This window comes from Schistocerca americana, chromosome 5 (assembly GCF_021461395.2).
Source record: "Schistocerca americana isolate TAMUIC-IGC-003095 chromosome 5, iqSchAmer2.1, whole genome shotgun sequence".
Taxonomy (NCBI): Eukaryota; Metazoa; Arthropoda; class Insecta; order Orthoptera; family Acrididae; genus Schistocerca; species Schistocerca americana.
This window is the reverse complement of record NC_060123.1, coordinates 369441515-369459917: the sequence shown is the minus strand read 5'-3', so window position 1 is coordinate 369459917 and position 18403 is coordinate 369441515. Positions and strand designations below refer to the sequence as shown.

Below are 18403 nucleotides of genomic sequence, written 5' to 3'. Positions count from 1 at the left end.
GGCTCAGTGCTTAAATCGGTTACTGCTGCTACAATGGCAGGTTATTGAGATTTAAGTGAGTTTGAACGTGGTGTTATAGCCGGCGCACGAGCGATGGGACACAGCATCTCCGAGGTAGTAATGAAGTGGGGATTTTCCCTGACGACCATTTCACGAGTACCGTGAATATCACGAAACCGGTAAAACATCAAATCTCCGACATCGCTGCGGTCGGAAAAAGATCCTGAAAGAACGGGACCAATGACGACTGAAGAGAATCGTTCGTCGTGACGGAAGTGCAATCCCTCCGCAAAATGCTGCGGATTTCAACGCTGGGCCATCAGTAAGTGTCAGCTTGCGAACCATTCAACGAAAAATCATCGCTATGGGTTTTCGGAGCCGAAGGTCCACTCGTGTACTCTTGGTGACTGCACAACACAGAGCTTAACGGCTCGCCTGGGCCCGTCAAAACCGACATTGGCCTGTTAATGATTGAAAATATGTTTCCTGGTCGGAAAACTCTCGTTTCAAATTGTATCGAGCGGATCAGCATGCACGGGTATGGAGACAATTTCATGAATCCACGGTCCCTGCATGTCAGCAGGGGACTGTTCAAGCTGGTGGAGACTGTAATGGTATGGGACGTGTGCAGTTGGGTGACACGTATGTAAGCATCCAGTCTGCTCACCTGCATCCATTGATGTCCATTGTGCATTCCGACGGACTTGGGCAATTCCAGCAGGACAACGCGACACCCACTCGTCCAGAATTGGTACAGAGTGACTCCAGCAACACTCTTCTGAGTTTAAACACTTCCGCTGTGCACTGAGGTCCCCAGGACATGAACATTAGTGACCATATCTGGAATGCCTTGCTACGTGCTGTCCAGAAGAGATCTCCACCCCAGCGTACTCTTATGGATTTATGGACAGCGCTGCCGGATTCATGGTGTCAGTTCGGTCCGGCACTACTTCAGACATTAGCCGTGTTGCGGCACTTCTGTGTGCACGCGGGAACGCTACACGATATTAGGCAGGTGTACCAGTTTCTTTGGCTCTTCAGCGTAAAACTTGCATATTACAGTACATGAAGTCAAAGCATGAAAGGCGCTCCCCACATACAAATATCTTGATAAAAATCCAACATCGTGCTGTGCGACAAACTTGTGAGTGAGAATCACGTTCAGCACCAACATGCATGGATGATACGAAGATTTTACCATCTGCGCTCATTTTATCATCTTTGTGTATTTAATTAATTGTATGCATTTGGATTTTTATCAAGACATATAAATGTGAGAAGTGCCTTTTCTGCTTTGAATTCACGTAATGTAAAATGGTAGTTTTATAACAAGTTCCATAATATTAGATGATGAGGACCGTTGAAACCGGTTATCATGGAACAATAAAAGTGTCTCCACTGGGATCGTGGTGTACGATATAGCTAATCGTCCTTATCACGTTACTGGACGCAAATGGAGAAACCTAGTGACTTTGACAAAGAGCAGATGGTTACAGCCCAACTGTCGGTAACGAGGATTTCGGAAAGGGCGAAGGTGGTCGCCTGTGCACGTGCTACTATCGTGAACATTTATGCTGTGTGATTGAAGAGCGATGAAGCGACGCGTATGTGACAATGTGTTGGACGTCCGCGCTCCATCACAGAACTTACAGGTCGGAGGCTTGCTAGCTCCGTTAAGTAAGATAGGGCGTCATCTGTGAGTGATCTGATGATACAGAGCTAATGCAGATGCAAGTGTTCAGAGCATAGCATCAGCGAAATTGCACACTGGGTCAGTGTAAACGTGTCGCGAATCACATTTCTTGTTACACCATTTCGATGGTCGAGTGTGGTTACGCCGTCATCCAGGCGAACTATTTCTCAAAAAGGAACTCTTGGCTACGGAAAGAGGCCAGCGGGCCGGATTACCCTATGGAGATATCAACCTGTGCTTCTATGGGATGTATGGTAGCAACTGACGGCACCACGGACTATGTGAACACTATTATGAACCACGTACAGGATGTCTACAAATTAGTTATACAAAAGTAATTTTGTGAAAAGAGCAAATAATTTACAGAAAAGTTTGATGCTCCTCTGAATGTAGTACATCTTCAAGTTTAATTTGGCCTAACACTGTTAGTTCCCGATGTTCCCGGTAGGCGGCATGCGCAAATGAGTTATTCCAACAGTCATCACGGAGTCGTATAATGGTGCAGAGCGTGCGTAGTGTAGTAGTCAATGTCGAAGACGCATTTCTTACCTGGGGTAAAGTGAACTGGCGTAATATTGAGTTATGGGGTGAGCAGAAACCACATGACATAATCGAACATGTAAGGGACTCGCCTAAGGTAAATGTTTTTTTTCTGTAATCTGTAACACGATTTACGATCCTCTCTTTTTTGCCGAGTCACCTGTGAGTGGCATATCATACTTGGACCTGCTCCATTACAACATGATACATGCACAGAATTTATTTATCAGCAAGATGGCGTGCTGCCACATTAATCGTTAAGTTCCCACGTATCTCCTTAGGAACATGCCAACTGGAATTGGACGTGATGAAACAATATGCAGGCCACCACGACCACCTCACTGAACCCCAATGGACTTTTATGTATGGGGTTACAATAAAAACAGAGTATTTGTTCCTCCACTTGCGGAAACTTCACGAGCTGCGACAATCAGATGGTATATACATCAAAACTTGCTTCATAGGATTTGGCAGGAATTTGGATACAGATGGGACATTTGTCGTGTTACAAAAGGTAGCCACATTGATCATTTATAAATAGAACTTGAAGATATGTTGCATTCAGTGCTGTATCAAACCTTTTGTGTAAATTATTTATTTATCACAAATTTTACTTTTGTATAACTAATTTGTAAACACCCTGTACTTCCCTCCAGGCCGGCCAGTGTGGCCGTGCGGTTCTAGGCGCTTCAGTCTGGAACCGCGTGACCGCTACGGTCGCAGGTTCGAATCCTGCCTCGGGCATGGATTTGTGTGATGTCCTTAGGTTAGTTAGGTTTAAGTAGTTCTAAGTTCTAGGGGACCGATGACCTCAGATGTTAAGTCCCATAGTGCTCAGAGCCATTTGAACCATTTTGAACCTTCTCTCCAGGCTTCATTACTTCCCCGACCATGATGGTATCTTCCAGCACAGAGCCAGAACCATACTACAGTATTTCGAGGTACCTTGGCCAATAAATTCGCTTCGTCTGCATCTGAAACGCTTATAGCCATCACTGTCCTGTAATTTAAGGGAATTTAGTGACATTTTCGGAGACATTTGCTTTCGCACAGAGCCTGAAAAGTATCAAGGAATTCTTGAATTCACACCACGCAGAATCACTGCCGTACTGCCTTCCAAAGGTGGACCAGAGCGCTGTTAATGAGGTCATAATGTTTTCGCTCATCAGGCTATCTGCTTACTTGCTTGTGTGGAGATTACATATTTTGAGAATGGTTTTTGTGTATTTTACTTCTCACGAAGTTGATGTTAATGTGCTCGTACGACTTCTACAGGTGCTCTGGCCGCAACACGTGCAGCTTCCTGCTGTCGGAGGACTGCCCGGACTCCAGCACGTGGGGGCCCGGTCGACTGCACGTCACGTACGCCTGCGCAGACCGTGAGTATGCAACCCGCTAAACATACCTGACTGCAGCCTCTGCTACTGTCCGCAATCTACACTGGTCAGTTCAGTAGGTGATTCGTCGATGCACTCTGATGTATCAAGGGGAAAATATACTGTCTTGGACTGAATGAATGCGGCGTTAATTATCAACGTAGGACCATATGTGACTGTGAGACACGCGAACGAAATATCCCTAATGAATATTTGAGTTCTTTTCGTATATTAAACCGGACTGAGTAGGATTTCTAGGGTTGTGAACGACTGAAACAACGAGTATGGAAGTAAATCGACTGGTACGTTATGACCGAAAGTGAATTTCATCTTATATGAGCATGAGACGCCGTGCGTGACGAATTAAAACGGAACGTGTAATGTGGGGGCAGCAAAAACCGACGTAGTGATTATATGCATTTTTAAAAAATAAGAATTGTTTACAAGAGACCTGTTCAGGAGGCGGCTAGGAGAGCATGAGCGCTCACTCTCGCTCGCCGCCTAAGTAGTGAGCACTCGCGGTGGAACGTGGCGGTTAGACGTCATTATGTAGCGCAGAGCAAGTGCAAACTGCACGATGTCGTCAGAGGTATGCTGGGTGTTACGTTCGCCGTAATGACGCAGGGCTTGAACTGGAGAGCTGCTCTTTGTAAACCACCGAAAAGCAGGATCATGTCCGGCTTAGGCACATCAGAGCAAAGGTCACACTCCAACACCAGTCTGCAAGACGTCAGTGCAGGATGGCTAGTACAGTTATAACTAATAGACCTATAGTGTGACAGCTCTTAAGTGATAAATTTCGTAGTAAAATAAACCTTGTAGGCTCATAAATTTCCACAACTTCACAAGTTTCAGCTACGATGACATCGACGTTTGGACCTAGGTAACTTATGTGAGCAACTGTTTTCCGCAGTGAACAGAATGAAATCTACCCACAAAAGCTCACTCGCGGACTATAACTTGAAAGCTAATCATTGAATCAGCCGTGCTCGGAAAGTGGTACCAGACATTGATGCTTTAGTGAATAGCAAAATAAGTAGAATTCATTGACATCCAGTGTTTGCATGTTTAACGAGTAAATAAAATAGTCACTAAATATAAAATGATGTCAATATAATCTTCTTCAGGAAACGGCATTCATCGTAAGGCTGCACCAGTCGTAGTAAATATCATGTTTTGGACTTAGTTGCCCATTGTCCTTCCCCTCATGAAATAAGTGAAATGTAAGTTTCATATCATTGTCATTTCTCACCAGTGCAAGAGTCTTAGGAAACCAGTTTTTCTTTCATTCTTTCTATTTTTTTTTTTTTTTTTTTACAGAAGGCAATAATTTGCCACAGCTAAGCGATACATCTCCGTAGCACTAATATTAGTGATGGTAGAATAGATTCGTGGACAGTAGTTGCTCGTGCCGTGTTGCCTTGTTTCTATTCCTCTTCCCCTCCTCCTCGCTCCCCTTGTCATCCCTCATCATTACTCCTTATGAGCAGGCAGGTTTCCCACTCCCGAGGCTTGAGCGCGGGCCAGCACGCATGAGCAAAGCGGTGAACAAGCCTGATCCACAATATGATCTCAGCCGGCCAAACTTTAAAATTCAATGAAAAGCTTATTTAGAGACCTACTAGGCGTCAAAACAAATAGACTAAAATCCACTCCCATTCTACAACACCGCCAGTTCAAAATTTTTGAGATGATTTTTCGGAAATAGGTGTAAGAAATTGAGCTTCTTGCGAACATGTCTTATAAGTTAACGAATACGCTTGCCTCCCTTCCTTTGGCTTTCTGTCGCAGTCTTATTTCTGTTGAATGCGTGTTCTCACACGGCAGATGGTGTCGTAATGTGTCGAGCAACTGACTCCCTTGAGACAAACCGGGTCACTTCCTGCTTCTGCCTCTGTCTCTGGAATGACTTGACTTTGCCTGTGGCAATGTTAACGAGTTTTAATGACAATTTCTAATTTTCTACCTTATTACTAATCTGTGCCGCAACAGCACAGTGTATTGAGGTTGTAGTTCAGGCTAAGGTGGTTCTGTGGCTTTTTTTCCATGCCATTACTTGGGTCAACTCATTTACACTGACGTGAACATGAACTAGGGCGTTTATTTCAACATTCTCGGTCTGTAAGTGTTGTTCTTCTGCTCTTCATGATGAATTTGCTGTCTACACTCCAATTTTTACTAATGACAACAGCCGTATTCGTAGGATTGCGTGCATACATACCTGGTTTCACAAGAGTCAGCCTGTTACAACACCCGATCCTCATTACGTAGGAAAGGTCTGTGAATCTTTGAAACAGCAAGTGATGCGTAGCAGTCAGTATCCCCGTAACTTGGTAGCAGTACGGGATCTAAGTTTCAGTACAAGGTTACAGCTGGATATGCCATACCTGAAGGAACCTGGTGACTCACACTCTGGTTCAAACGAGGACTCTATCTAGGCGAGAGGCGGTGTTGCGAGGTATTAGCGAGGTGTCTCCTGGAGAATAATTAATGTTTTGATCAGTGTTCTTATTGCGGAATTGTTGGTTGAATGTCAGTAGAGACTTCTTGCTTAGCAAACGTGAGACACGACAGCGTGAAAACTAAAAGTACCTGATTTCATAGCTGATTGCTTGTATCCAGCGCTCTAGAACAAATCTGTAGCACATGACATGTAATGTTCCCTGTCACACCATAATACAAAGAAATGACCACTTTGTTTTAAAAGTTGACTAGACACGCAACACTCCTTGTCCTCTTAATACACAGTTCTGTTTATTTAACTGATTCAACCATAGTAGAAACTTGTTTATATCAGGAACTGTAGCCGGCCGCTGTGGCCGAGCGCTTATAGGCGCTTCGGTCTGCAACCACGCGACCGCTACGGTCACAGGTTCGAATCCTGCCTCGGGCATGGATGTGTGTGATGTCCTTAGGCTTGTTACGTTTAAGTAGTTCTTAGTTCTAGGATGACCTCAGATGTTAAGTCCCATAGTGCTCAGAGCCAGGAACTGTAACATTTCTGCTGGGATGTGTGAAATTGTATTGAAATTTGTGTACATGTGGTTGCTGTCAAAATTAGTAGAGGTAAAAATTTTCTCTTTTAGTATGAATCATAGTCAATTCCCACACATTGGTTTACTCTGTACAATCTTCCATGATTCCATGGTCACGTTCTAATCTTTGTATTAGTAGGGTCGAAAAATTGTTAAGCTATGAGAAGTTTTTGTGATATTGGCCACAGGTAACATTCTTACTGAGAGCTTGTATCAAGGAGATTCTCTGTATTACAGATATCATTGATCACTTAAATTCTTCTGGGTGTTGTCAAGCGCCATTGCATAGAATACTTTAGTTGTAAACTTAAAATGCCACACTCAGTTTGTGACTTAAAACCAACATTCCGACCGTATTACCACGACCTTTCTCAGGGCGTTGAAACACCCGGAAGAATTTTAATCGCCATAGCACCGCCCACGGAAGCTTACGTAGTTACGCACAGAGATCATTGTTTGTTGAGTAATCAGTCCGTGTGGAGCAACACTTTGCCTTCGGTGTCAAGAGCTGGCTGAAGTAGATGTATTTATTCGTGTGGATGCCTGATTTCGGAATACTGTTCTACAGCTTGGAATATATATAAATATCCAGCTGTGTGCGCTAGCATTGTAGAAAGTGGGATGTCGCAATTAAGAAATTTTTTTCGATTTTGGTTTGTGAATGCTGTAATTCGGGTTGTTTGATTGTATAGCACCATTGTTTAAAGTATTTCAGAATGTGCACGGACAGGAGAGGAAGAAACGCATCACCCTTCAAGCTTTTCTTTTTTAAAGCACTGAATGTAATTTTTAAAGCACTGAATGTAAACCTTATTTAAGGAATTAAGCTTCATGAAAGTTTTGTCTAAAGAGTTAACTTGGTAAATTTACTGTTTATTTCCAGATGAAAATAATTTGCTAATAACAGTGTCCAGTGATTTTCATATCTTCTAATTTCTGCTACTGAATACAAATTGAAGTGCAATTAGTTTTCAGATTATTCGAAATCGAGCCTGCACATCCCACTTGCTATTCAAAGGTTTTAAAAGAAAAGTTACTCTCTGTCGCACAGCAGCTCGCGAGATTCGATTATTAATTTTTAACGTGCTGGCGCTTGACACATTTGCGTTGCAATCTACAAGCTGTATTTTTAGTAATGCAAAGTCAGCTTTATTCGTTTCAGTGTGATCCAGAAATGCAGCTGCTTTGCAACAGCGCGTTTATCCCTTGGCGCATATGTAAGCCAAAATGGTTATTAGCACCAGAATTGAACATTGTTTTGAATATTTAGGTAACAATGATTGTCCGTTCAGTTTACAGTGAAGGAGACAATAACTTGTTTGAAATACTTCCTGATATTATTTATAAATCCAAATGTTCAGATCGCGTATAAAGTTTATACGGCAATACAGTTACCACATGTAGTAGGTCAGATACATTGTTTTCATAAGGCTTGCATATACTATATGTAACAATGCACGAAGGTGTTGTAAACACAGAAGCTTCATATGCAGTACAAGTAATGTTTACATAGAGCTACTAGTGAGCATAAAGTTACATCACGTACTCAGTCGAGTTAAAGTCTAAAGGTTTAACTGAGATGCAAAAGTAAAAAGTGTCTTCTGAAAAGCTTTCACAATTGGAAAGTTACACTGAACGTGAATGCCTTTCCGTTCCGAAAAGTCAAATTGAGTCGATAAAGTATAAAAGTTACCAGGTTAGATGTGTTAAATTTTTCATTCTGCGCTATGTGGACCAACAATTTTGCCTTTTCTATCAATATTCTTTATTCAGAAATACAGATTCACTTACGACTCACTCAGAGAATCAATACTTCAGTTTGACGTTAGTTGCCTACTCACTCAGAACAAACCGTTCCTATACTGTTAACTCCTTATTTAGAAGACAGAGCAGACCGAGTTAGAGAATGTGAGTGGACGTTTTGTTAGTGTACCGTAATATTTTTCTTTATGTCAGGATACCATAACGGAAAATAAATAAATAAAACAAAACGAGAATGAGACAGGGTCAGAAGATGGGTCATAGAGACGTGGAGGAGAGTAGAAGATATGAGAGGCAGAGGGGAACAGAAAAGACCTCTAGAGGGTAAGCGTGTAATATATTGGACAGAAGAAATATTATAAAAGGGCGAAGAGCTACCGCTACAATCAAAGGTGCTTTTAGGTTTCGGAAAGGTAGTTGATGGCAGTAAACGCCGTATTCAATATTGGTTTTGGAATATAATTATTTAGCGAAATGCCAAACTACGAAGCATTTGTGAACTGTGGCCTTTTAGTACTGATACTAATACTGATGAAGAATTCTAGTACCTTTGCGAAAAGAAAACGTCATTACCCGACTGCCTTTCAAACACGGTACTGTAGTTTCAGAAAATCTTTTGCTTCTTGTTACGCAAAATATTAATTCGAATGATATAAATACTGTTGAATCCTCTCTTAACCAGATTTAAATGGCTTCGGACTCGAACGCCTGGGCTTATATATAAAATGAGGTGAAAAAATTCATGGGATGGGATTATGCACAAATACAGATGGCGGTAGTATCATGTACTCAAGCTATAAAAGGATAGTACATTGGCAGAGCTGTCATTTGTATCTCGGTGATTCAGGTGAAGAGGTGTACGACGAGATTATGGCTGCACGACGTGAATTAATAGACTTTGAACGTGGAATGATAGTTGGAGCTAGACACATGGGACATTCCATTTCGGAAATCGACAGTGAAATCACTGTTCCGAGATCCACAGTGTCAGTAGTGTGCCGGAAGTACAAATTTCATGCATTACCTCTAACCACGGTCAACACAGTGGACGACGACCTTCACTTAACGACCGAGAGCAGCGGCGTTTGTATAGAGTTGTTAGTGCTAACAGACAAGCAACACTGCGTGAAATAACACAAAATTCAATGTGGGGCGTACGACTAACATATCCGTTTGGTAGTGCAGTGAATGTTGGCGTTAATGGGCTATGACAGCAGACGACCGACGCGAGTGCCTTTGCTAACAGCATGGTCAGTTGGTAAGGGGTGGTGGTAGGGTTGTAGTGTGGCGCAATCCCCACGCATCCATCGACCAAAGTTGTCAACATGGCGCTGTGCAAGCTGATGGTGGATCCATAACGGTGTGGGCTGTGTTTACATAGAATGAAGGGGGTTCTCTGGTCGAGCGAATCATTTGGCCCTACATGAATCCCTTCGAACATTTATGGAACGTAATCGAGAGGTCAGCTCGTGCACAAAACCCTGCACTGGCAACACTTTCGCCATCATTGGTGGCTACAGAGGCAGCATGGTTCAGTATTTCTGCAGAGGACTTCCAAAGACTTGGTGAGTCCATGCCACGCCGAGTTGCTGCACTAAGGCGGAAAAACGGAGGTCCAACATGATATTAGGAGGTATCCCATTACTTTTGTCGGCTCCGCGAATATCTTTTGGGATAATTCACGGTGAAAGAAGAAATTAATATATATTGCAGTAAGTTTCATATTCGTTTGTAATTTCCTTATCTTGTCAGTTATTACAGAATTTTAACAGTTACATGAACAGTTACGTGTCTATCTGGAAAAATCAGCATCCACAGATAACCGGTTGAGAGTAAAAGCGTGGTTCTGTAAGCGACTTGTTTCCAGTTTGCAGACCATTTGTTTAGCTTTATTCGGAACATCTAGCTTTAAGCTGAATTGGACAAACTAGGCATACCGTTATTCGTAATACTGTCATAGGATGTAACTGTTGATGGGGCGTAAAGTTTCATCACGCTTATCTCGGCCATTCATGTTGAAACGTCCCCTTAGAAAAATCAGTGAAATACTGTGCCCTTACGTTATTTGATTTTCAAACAGCTGAGCAAAACTGAACCTAGTCAGACATTTCTCTCTTTACGTATTCTAATCATCACTAAACTGACACACAATATTTTTAGCGCAGCGCAATGTGACTTTCAATAATCCCTACAAAAGAATGGCCGTGACTAACAATAACCTATACCTTTCATGAATCACTTACCTCACAAAAATCTTCGTTACTCGAACTACTGCAATACAGCGAGCGCCAATACTGCCAGCTAAATAAAAGATTCTAACTACTGAAGGCACTAACTACTGATAGGCATAGATAGCTAATGAAAGATTTTGATAAAGAACAAACAATGTATTTACCTTAACAATGTTCAAAAGTTATCATATATAAATCCGTTCACGATATCAGGTATTACAGATTTACTCTTTCTGATGGACACACGTCCAGATCGTCCGCTCTCAAAATTCTGCCATCTCTCTCCCCACATCCACCACTGCTGGCGGCTCACCTCCAACGGAACAACACTACGCGCTGTTCACATCCTACTGCCCAACACTACAATGACAAATATTCCAACAATGCAAACCAGCCACAGACTGCACACAGCACAGTCAGTGATTTTCATACAGAGCGCTACGTGGCGTTACCTACATAAAAACCTAAACAGCCTACTTAAAATGTAAGTTTTCCGAAACGAAGACACTACTTGTCCTTCAAGTAGCACCTGTAATGTACAAGAGTTTGAACTACTACTGTTTTTATCCATTCATAAGGAAAATTCTTTAACAGTACCAGGAATCCAAATTCCCTCATTCGTGCTGCACTGGACACACCTACACCTCAGGTACGGCTGGATTTCCAAAGCGATTGGATATGAAAAATATGGGAGCAAACCTTACTGCAACATATTTTAATTTTCATTCAGATAATGTAAAATTTCTGATAGCGGTGATGAATAGTGACCACTTGTGGACCATTACTATTGTTTTAAAATTATTTGTACTCGATAACTTGTGTAACGTATTTCAGTGAAGGCAGTGTGCAGTTTACGTCTCTATGTAATACTTCCAGTAGTACTCAATTGTTGCTTTATTGTCACCTGCATCATCCACACTGAGACTTATTGTATCCATAATCGGGGCATTAATTCATGATATCTATCAAACAAAAATACTTAATGTCCAGTATGTTTGTTTCGAAGTTAGTTTATTTATAAACTCACAAATTCCCTCCTGCATCGAACTGTAGGGGAGCACGTTCGCACCCAGAAATATCTTCTGTTACAGACGCCGGAGATTTTTTATTACTTTTTTATTATACTTTTAGGAGTACTCCTTCGACCCACTAGACCTGATGTCATATCCGCTACTCCACAGAGACGGTAAAAAAAATACGTTCTACTCAGATCTGTCAGCGAACTTACACACTTTTTGTCATTTATTCAAATTTCAAAGATTTTATGCCACAATATTTGCACTGAAATATCACTGTTTGACAGTTACTAAGAAGATGACTGCGTTTTCGAAGGAATCCTCGTATTTAAAAATCTTGTATGATAGGTGCTCGGCAGCTTGTATCTACGCGTATCTGATAAAGGACACGTTGTTGTTCACCATGAGCTGCACTTCAGTAGTATGTACATTACTGTTTATGAAAATTGCAACACTAAGTGTGAGACACATTTAAAATAAAATTTATTACAGAGACTGGGCGCATGACAATACCCAAATGATTAGAATTACAGAGCTATGCATATACTTTGACAGTGAGAATTCAGTATGGAGTGGAACTGCCATTTGCCGCAGTTATAGCCTGCAGACGTCATTGTATGGAATCAATAAAGGTCTCGAAATAATGTTGTGAAACACACGGTTTGTATGCGCAGCGGAATTGGCTGCAGAAGGATCAGAACAAGAAAGCTGGTGACCGACCATATCCCAGGAATGTTCCATGGGCGACGTGTCAGGTGACACTGCAGGCCAGGGAAGTCATGATACCCGTCTTTCTACCAAGAAGATTTGCACATTCCTCGTCCTGTGTGCCCGCGCTTGATTCTATTGAAATATGGCATGTGGAGCTGCCTGGAGGAGGGGCAGTGAGTGACTCGGATTCTGAAACCTCCCTTGTGTATCAGTTGCTGTTCGGATTTCCCATAATATGTAGGAGGCGAGATCGCAAGTTATAGCCAGTGGTGTCCTAAATCATCACCCTTCACTTTTGTTTACTATGGCGTTCGAAAATGCAGCCTGCCGATTGCGTTCACCACGGTGGCGTCTAACACATACGTGGTCATCAACGGCTATCACTGTACGACAAGTTGAAGTGGGACTCGTTCGACATTTCAGTACGCCCTCGTTGCTGTGTACGATTCTCTTCTACCCACTGCCTCAATACATGCATCACTGTCGTAGCAGCTTGCGCTCTACGAGCTGCAGTGTCATGATACAACGAAACCGTTTCCCGGAGTCGTTCTGTCCCGTTAGAGTACACTCACACGATGATATTGCGCTCTTTGATGTCGACGAGCTATACCTGCACATGCTTGCACGTTTCCACTTCTGCACCGACTGAGCGTGACGTAACTTTGGCCTGTTCACTCACACAGAACAGGGCACTGGTGGCCCTGTCCGCTCACAATCTCTCTCTGCAGTCTTAATAACGTATTCACTTAAAACATACCTACACTCTATGTTGTATATAAGGTTTTATGTGACACGTGTACCTAATATTCCGCTGTTAATGGAAACGAGGAGAGTTCACCGTGGTTAGCCGTAATTTTCAATGCTGAAATTTGATTTGAATGAATTTAGATTGCAGAATAAGAAGATCGCCAGCTCCAAACGAGCAGAAGTTAAATGTTGTTCATGACTGTAATAACTATGAAGTTATGTAAACATATATGGCAAAGACACAGCAGAAACTTGGCAAAATGCACACGCGCTAGCTTACATATAAAACACACTTGTATCATGAGCACTAAAGACATTATTTTGGAATGCAATGATGTTAATTAGACTACCGGGAATTAAAATTGCTACACCACGAAGATGACGTGCTACAGACGCGAAATTTAACCGACAGGAAGAAGATGCTCTGATATGCAAATGATTAGCTTCTCAGAGCATTCACACAAGATTGGCGCCGGTGACGACACCTACAACGCGTTGACATCAGGAAAGTTTCCAACCGATTTCTCATACACAAACAGCAGTTAACCGGCGTTGCCTGGTGAAACGTTGTTGTGGTGTCTCGTGTAAGGAGGAGAAATGGGTACCATCACGTTCCCGACATTGATAAAGGTCGGATTGTAGCCTATCACGATTGCGGTTTATCGTATCGCGACATTGCTGCTCGCGTTGGTCGAGATCCAATGACTGTTAGCAGAATATGGAATCTGTGGTTTCAGGAGGCTAATACGGAACGCCGTGCTGGATCCCAACGGCCTCGTATCACTAGCAGTCGAGATGACAGGCATCTTATCCGCATGGCTGTAAAGGATCGTGCAGCCACGTCTCGACTCCTGAGTCAACAAATGGGGACGTTTGCAAGACAACAACCATCTGCACGAACAGTTCGACGACGTTTGCAGCAGCATGGACTATCAGCCCGGAGACCGTGGCTGCGGTTACCCTTGACACGGCATCACAGACAGAAGCGCCTGCGATGGTGTACTCAACGACGAACCTGGGTGCACGAATGGCAAAACGTCATTTTTTCAGATGAATCCAGGTTCTGTTTACAGCATCATGAGGTTCGCATCTGTGTTTGGTGACATCGCGATGAGCGCACATTGGTAGCGTGTATCCGTCATCGCCATACTGGCGTATCACCCGGCGTGATGGTATGGGATGCCATTGGTTACACGTCTCGGTCACCTCTTGTTCTCATTGACGGCACTTTGAACAGTGGACGTTACATTTCAGATATGTTACGACCCGTGGCTCTACCCTTCATTCGATTCCTGTGAAACCCTACATTTCAGCATGATAATGCACGACTGCATGTTGCAGGTCCTTTACGGGCCTTTCTGGATACAGAAAATGTTCGACTGCTGCCTTGGCCAGCACATTCTCCAGATCTGATTGGAAATGACAGGTGGCTGAGCAACTGGCTCGTCACAATACGGCTGTCACCGCTCTTGATGAACTGTGGTATCGTGTTGAAGCTGCATGGGCAGCTGTACCTGTACACGCCATCCAAGCTCTGTTTGATGCAATGCCCAGGCGTATCAATGCCGTTATTACGGCTAGAAGGTTCAAATGGCTCTGAGCACTATGGGACTTAACTTCTGAGGTCGTCAGTCTCCTAGAACTTAGAACTACTTAAACCTAACTAACCTAAGGACATCACACACATCCATGCCCGAGGCAGGATTCGAACCTGCGACCGTAGCGGTCACGTGGTTCCAGACTGTAGCGCCTAGAACCGCTCGGCCACACCGACCGGCTATTACGGCTAGAGGTGGTTGTTCTGGGTACTGATTTCTCAGGCTCTATTCACCAAAACTTCGTGAAAATGTAATCACATGTCAGTTCTAGTATAATATATTTGTCCAACGAATACAAGTTTATCATCTGCATTTCTTCTTGGTGTAGCAATTTTAATGGCGAGTAGTGTACCTTATTGATCACCAATACTAAAGCAATGACGAGCAACTCTTTATGCAAATTGTGTTGTGTTACATAACTCGCGATAATGCTGTCCCTCTGAAAATATGCGTAATGGTGAAAAAAGCTGCACGTTATTCTTTAGTTATTACGATGCAAGTGATAACTTTTCAGGTTAATGTAGTAAAAACCTTTATTCATGGCAACGTATGTTATCAATACGATGTTTAAAAACCTTCATTCCTTTTCCTGGCCACATACTAGGTTTTCGACACAAACACCTTATCATTTGAGCACCAACACATCTATTCCACATCACAGATGTTTCGCAAATACTTCTCTGCTTCACCTCTACGACTGCGCTCACTTGCTCGGAAGACGTTATTGTTACAAGAAACAATAAAAGCTTCGCTGGCATGGCCAGCGCATTTACTATAGTGATTTGACATAAATAAGATTTACATTTTCATAAACACTAATTACTGAAAAATTCATTAATATATATATTTACGAAAAATGGTTATAATTTCGAGAAATAAAGTACCTGAAAAATACGTCAGGCACTGGGTTGTAGTGTTACACTCTGTTCTATACGACTTCCGACTTTGGAGGGTTTATGACCAATTCTCTGAATATTTCAGTTTTCTCAAACAGAAGTGTGTTTGACATACCGATATTCGGGCATACAGACCATCATAAGTAGCATCTGACGGCGGATAAACAACAAATGTGTACAGACCTATGTCGATAAACAAGAGACTTTGTATATACCAAAGAATTTTTCTGCGTCGAAATCATTTATAATAATTAAAAAGGTCTTACCTCTGACAGACACGTTGCTGATGTAGAGATGCACAAAATGTGCGACTTAGTGGCCATCCTTAAATTACCACACGGTTTAAAGGTTTTTGGAATTGTCCTACCTCTCCCCCCCCCCCCCCCCCCCCCTCCCATCCTTGTCACAAGTGGTCACATTTGTGTAAGCATCTGTGCTGGGGGGAGATAAAACGTCTAGCACAGCTTGGACGCCATTCAGAACTTAATTAAGCTATATTGACAACGGGTAATAACCACAAAGTACGCGCACAGCGTTCGAAACAGCCGCGACTAGAAGAAAATGCTACAGCCATTGCTACTGGTCGGCGCACACCACGGCAGAGCGCCAGACACGGAACGGACGGCAGAGGGAACGTATAGCACAACGTAGGCATAAATACCGGACTCGTTCTACACTGGAATCAGTTTCAGACAGCAGCTGAAGAAGAATGCGAGCCACGCAGTTGAAATATCGTGCAGGAAAGACGCGAATAACTGGCAGAAACCCGATTAATCAACATGACAACGCCTCACCGGGAAAGCTTGAAGAGTTACAGGACGACTGTTGTCTTAGAACACAGCATTACCACTGGAGAATAAACAATGAGCATGAAATGGACCTCATCAGCCAAGCTGGTCACATAATCCTTGCAGTAATGCGACTTTGCAGAGTACCCATGGAGTCAATGAAATACCACGGTACGGCTGCCCAAGTCATCATTGAACTTCTGCCACGTTTCAGTCTCGGGAAGTACACTCGACCAGAAATTGGAAACAACGTACAAGAAGACTCATTTGACCAAATGAATTTCTTCCACTGCTCCATAGGCTATGTTTTACGGCTGCGACACCACGTTTTCCTGGTGGTATCACTATCTGCATCAGTGACTTGTGGTTTTGGAATTCCAGATTAATCTGCAGTTCCCAGTTTATGGAACTCCGTTTGTGTTGTTATGGTACTGACGTGGATGAGAATCACGACTTTCACCTCTGCAGCGAGTTTTGCAACTGTCGTCCTCTTGTCTTCTTTTTTTTCTCGTCAAACTCCTTTTTTATGACCGTCTGCCACTATCACTCAATAAAGAGTTTGTTGCGCAGAGTGTCTTAGTGGACGAAGTTATTCCGCTTTCCCTGTATGCAGTATAAACCTTCGCTACAGTGCCTCTTGAAACACCACACACTTGGGTTACCTTAGTTACAGAGGCACCCACCATACCACAACCGACCACTTGCCCACGTTCCAATTCACCAGCTCCGACCTAACGCACTCACAACCAGGCAGAACACTGTTCTGACGACGACTGACACTTGCAGCGCCTAGAAGATACAGGCGCCGTAACCTGCAGGCTTGGATAACGTCTACATTTATCATCGAGCAGCGGTGCTTCTATGTTTTTATCCAACACGTTTACATTTGATGCAAAGACTTCTAAAGGCCCTCTATAACTAAACTATTACATATGTTGCAACCATTGTTACACTTTTCCCCTTTTAATTACTTATTACTGCAATTCGTGCCTTCCATTAGCGTAAACATATACTGTAACGCTAGTGCATTAACAGCAGTTGCAGAAGTAAAATACTTCTTATACCTATCATGTAAAAATGTGTAAGTTACTGGACGCATCGTATGAGGAGGTTAGAAGTCGCTAATATGAATGACAAAAGTAACATAATCTTTTCATAGGAGTATTATGTATATAGTGATCCATTGGTTGAAGAGGAGATATGGAACACACACACACAAACACACACACACACACACGTGCACTCTCGTGTGCGTGCGTGTGTGCGTGTGTGTGTGTGTGTGCGTGTGTGTGTGTGTGTGTGTGTGTGTGTGTTTGTGTGCTCCTCTTAAACTACTGGATCTATCTGGTTTAAGGGGGGTAGGACGTCAAACGGGCCGACTTGGAGCAGGAGAGGCACCACAGGACATTTTAATTGCCACTGTCTATATTTTCACAAGTAAATTCATAAAACTTTGTCAGCATGACCAGGAAGGATTCAGGATTCACACTCGTAGCAGCGGAAGTTCAAAAACACAACAAAATATATTTTTTTTCATGTGAAATTTTATCATTTTTTCACTTTCTATTGGCTGCATTTGTTGCTATAGGTACACTTTTCTTCATAAGTAAGAGAGACTGTTCGATTAATTTTGCACAGCACACAAACCATACTTACAGGTGGCTGAAACTCTAGAATCCATTTAATTTATGAAAAAATGAATGAGCTGTTACGTTTTAAACTTTATGTTTAGAAAAAAATCAAATTTTGTAGTTAATTATCTCAATTTGTACCACAGTTCTTAATAGATTTGGGAAATTCTAGAGTTTCATACACCTGTAAGTATGGTTTGTATGCTGTGCAAAATTCATCAAAGAATCTCTCGTACTTGTGAAGAAAAATGTACCTATAGCAACAAATGCAGCCAACAGTAAGTGAAAAAATGATGGAATTTCATATCTAAAAAAAATTATTTTGTTATGTTTTTGCACTTCCACTGCTATGAGTGTGAATCCTGAATCCTTCCTGGTCA

General features: G+C 42.6%; 1 protein-coding gene across 2 annotated transcripts in view; it reads left to right on the top strand.

Moving 5' to 3' along the window:
* Positions 1-18403, top strand: part of LOC124615849 — a 446573-nt gene that overhangs the window by 247479 nt on the left and 180691 nt on the right. For both annotated transcript variants that reach the window (XM_047144004.1, XM_047144003.1), the window contains exon 3: positions 3509-3612. In XM_047144004.1, the coding sequence (XP_046999960.1) occupies positions 3509-3612 (104 nt within the window). The remainder of the gene's footprint in view (positions 1-3508; positions 3613-18403) is intronic.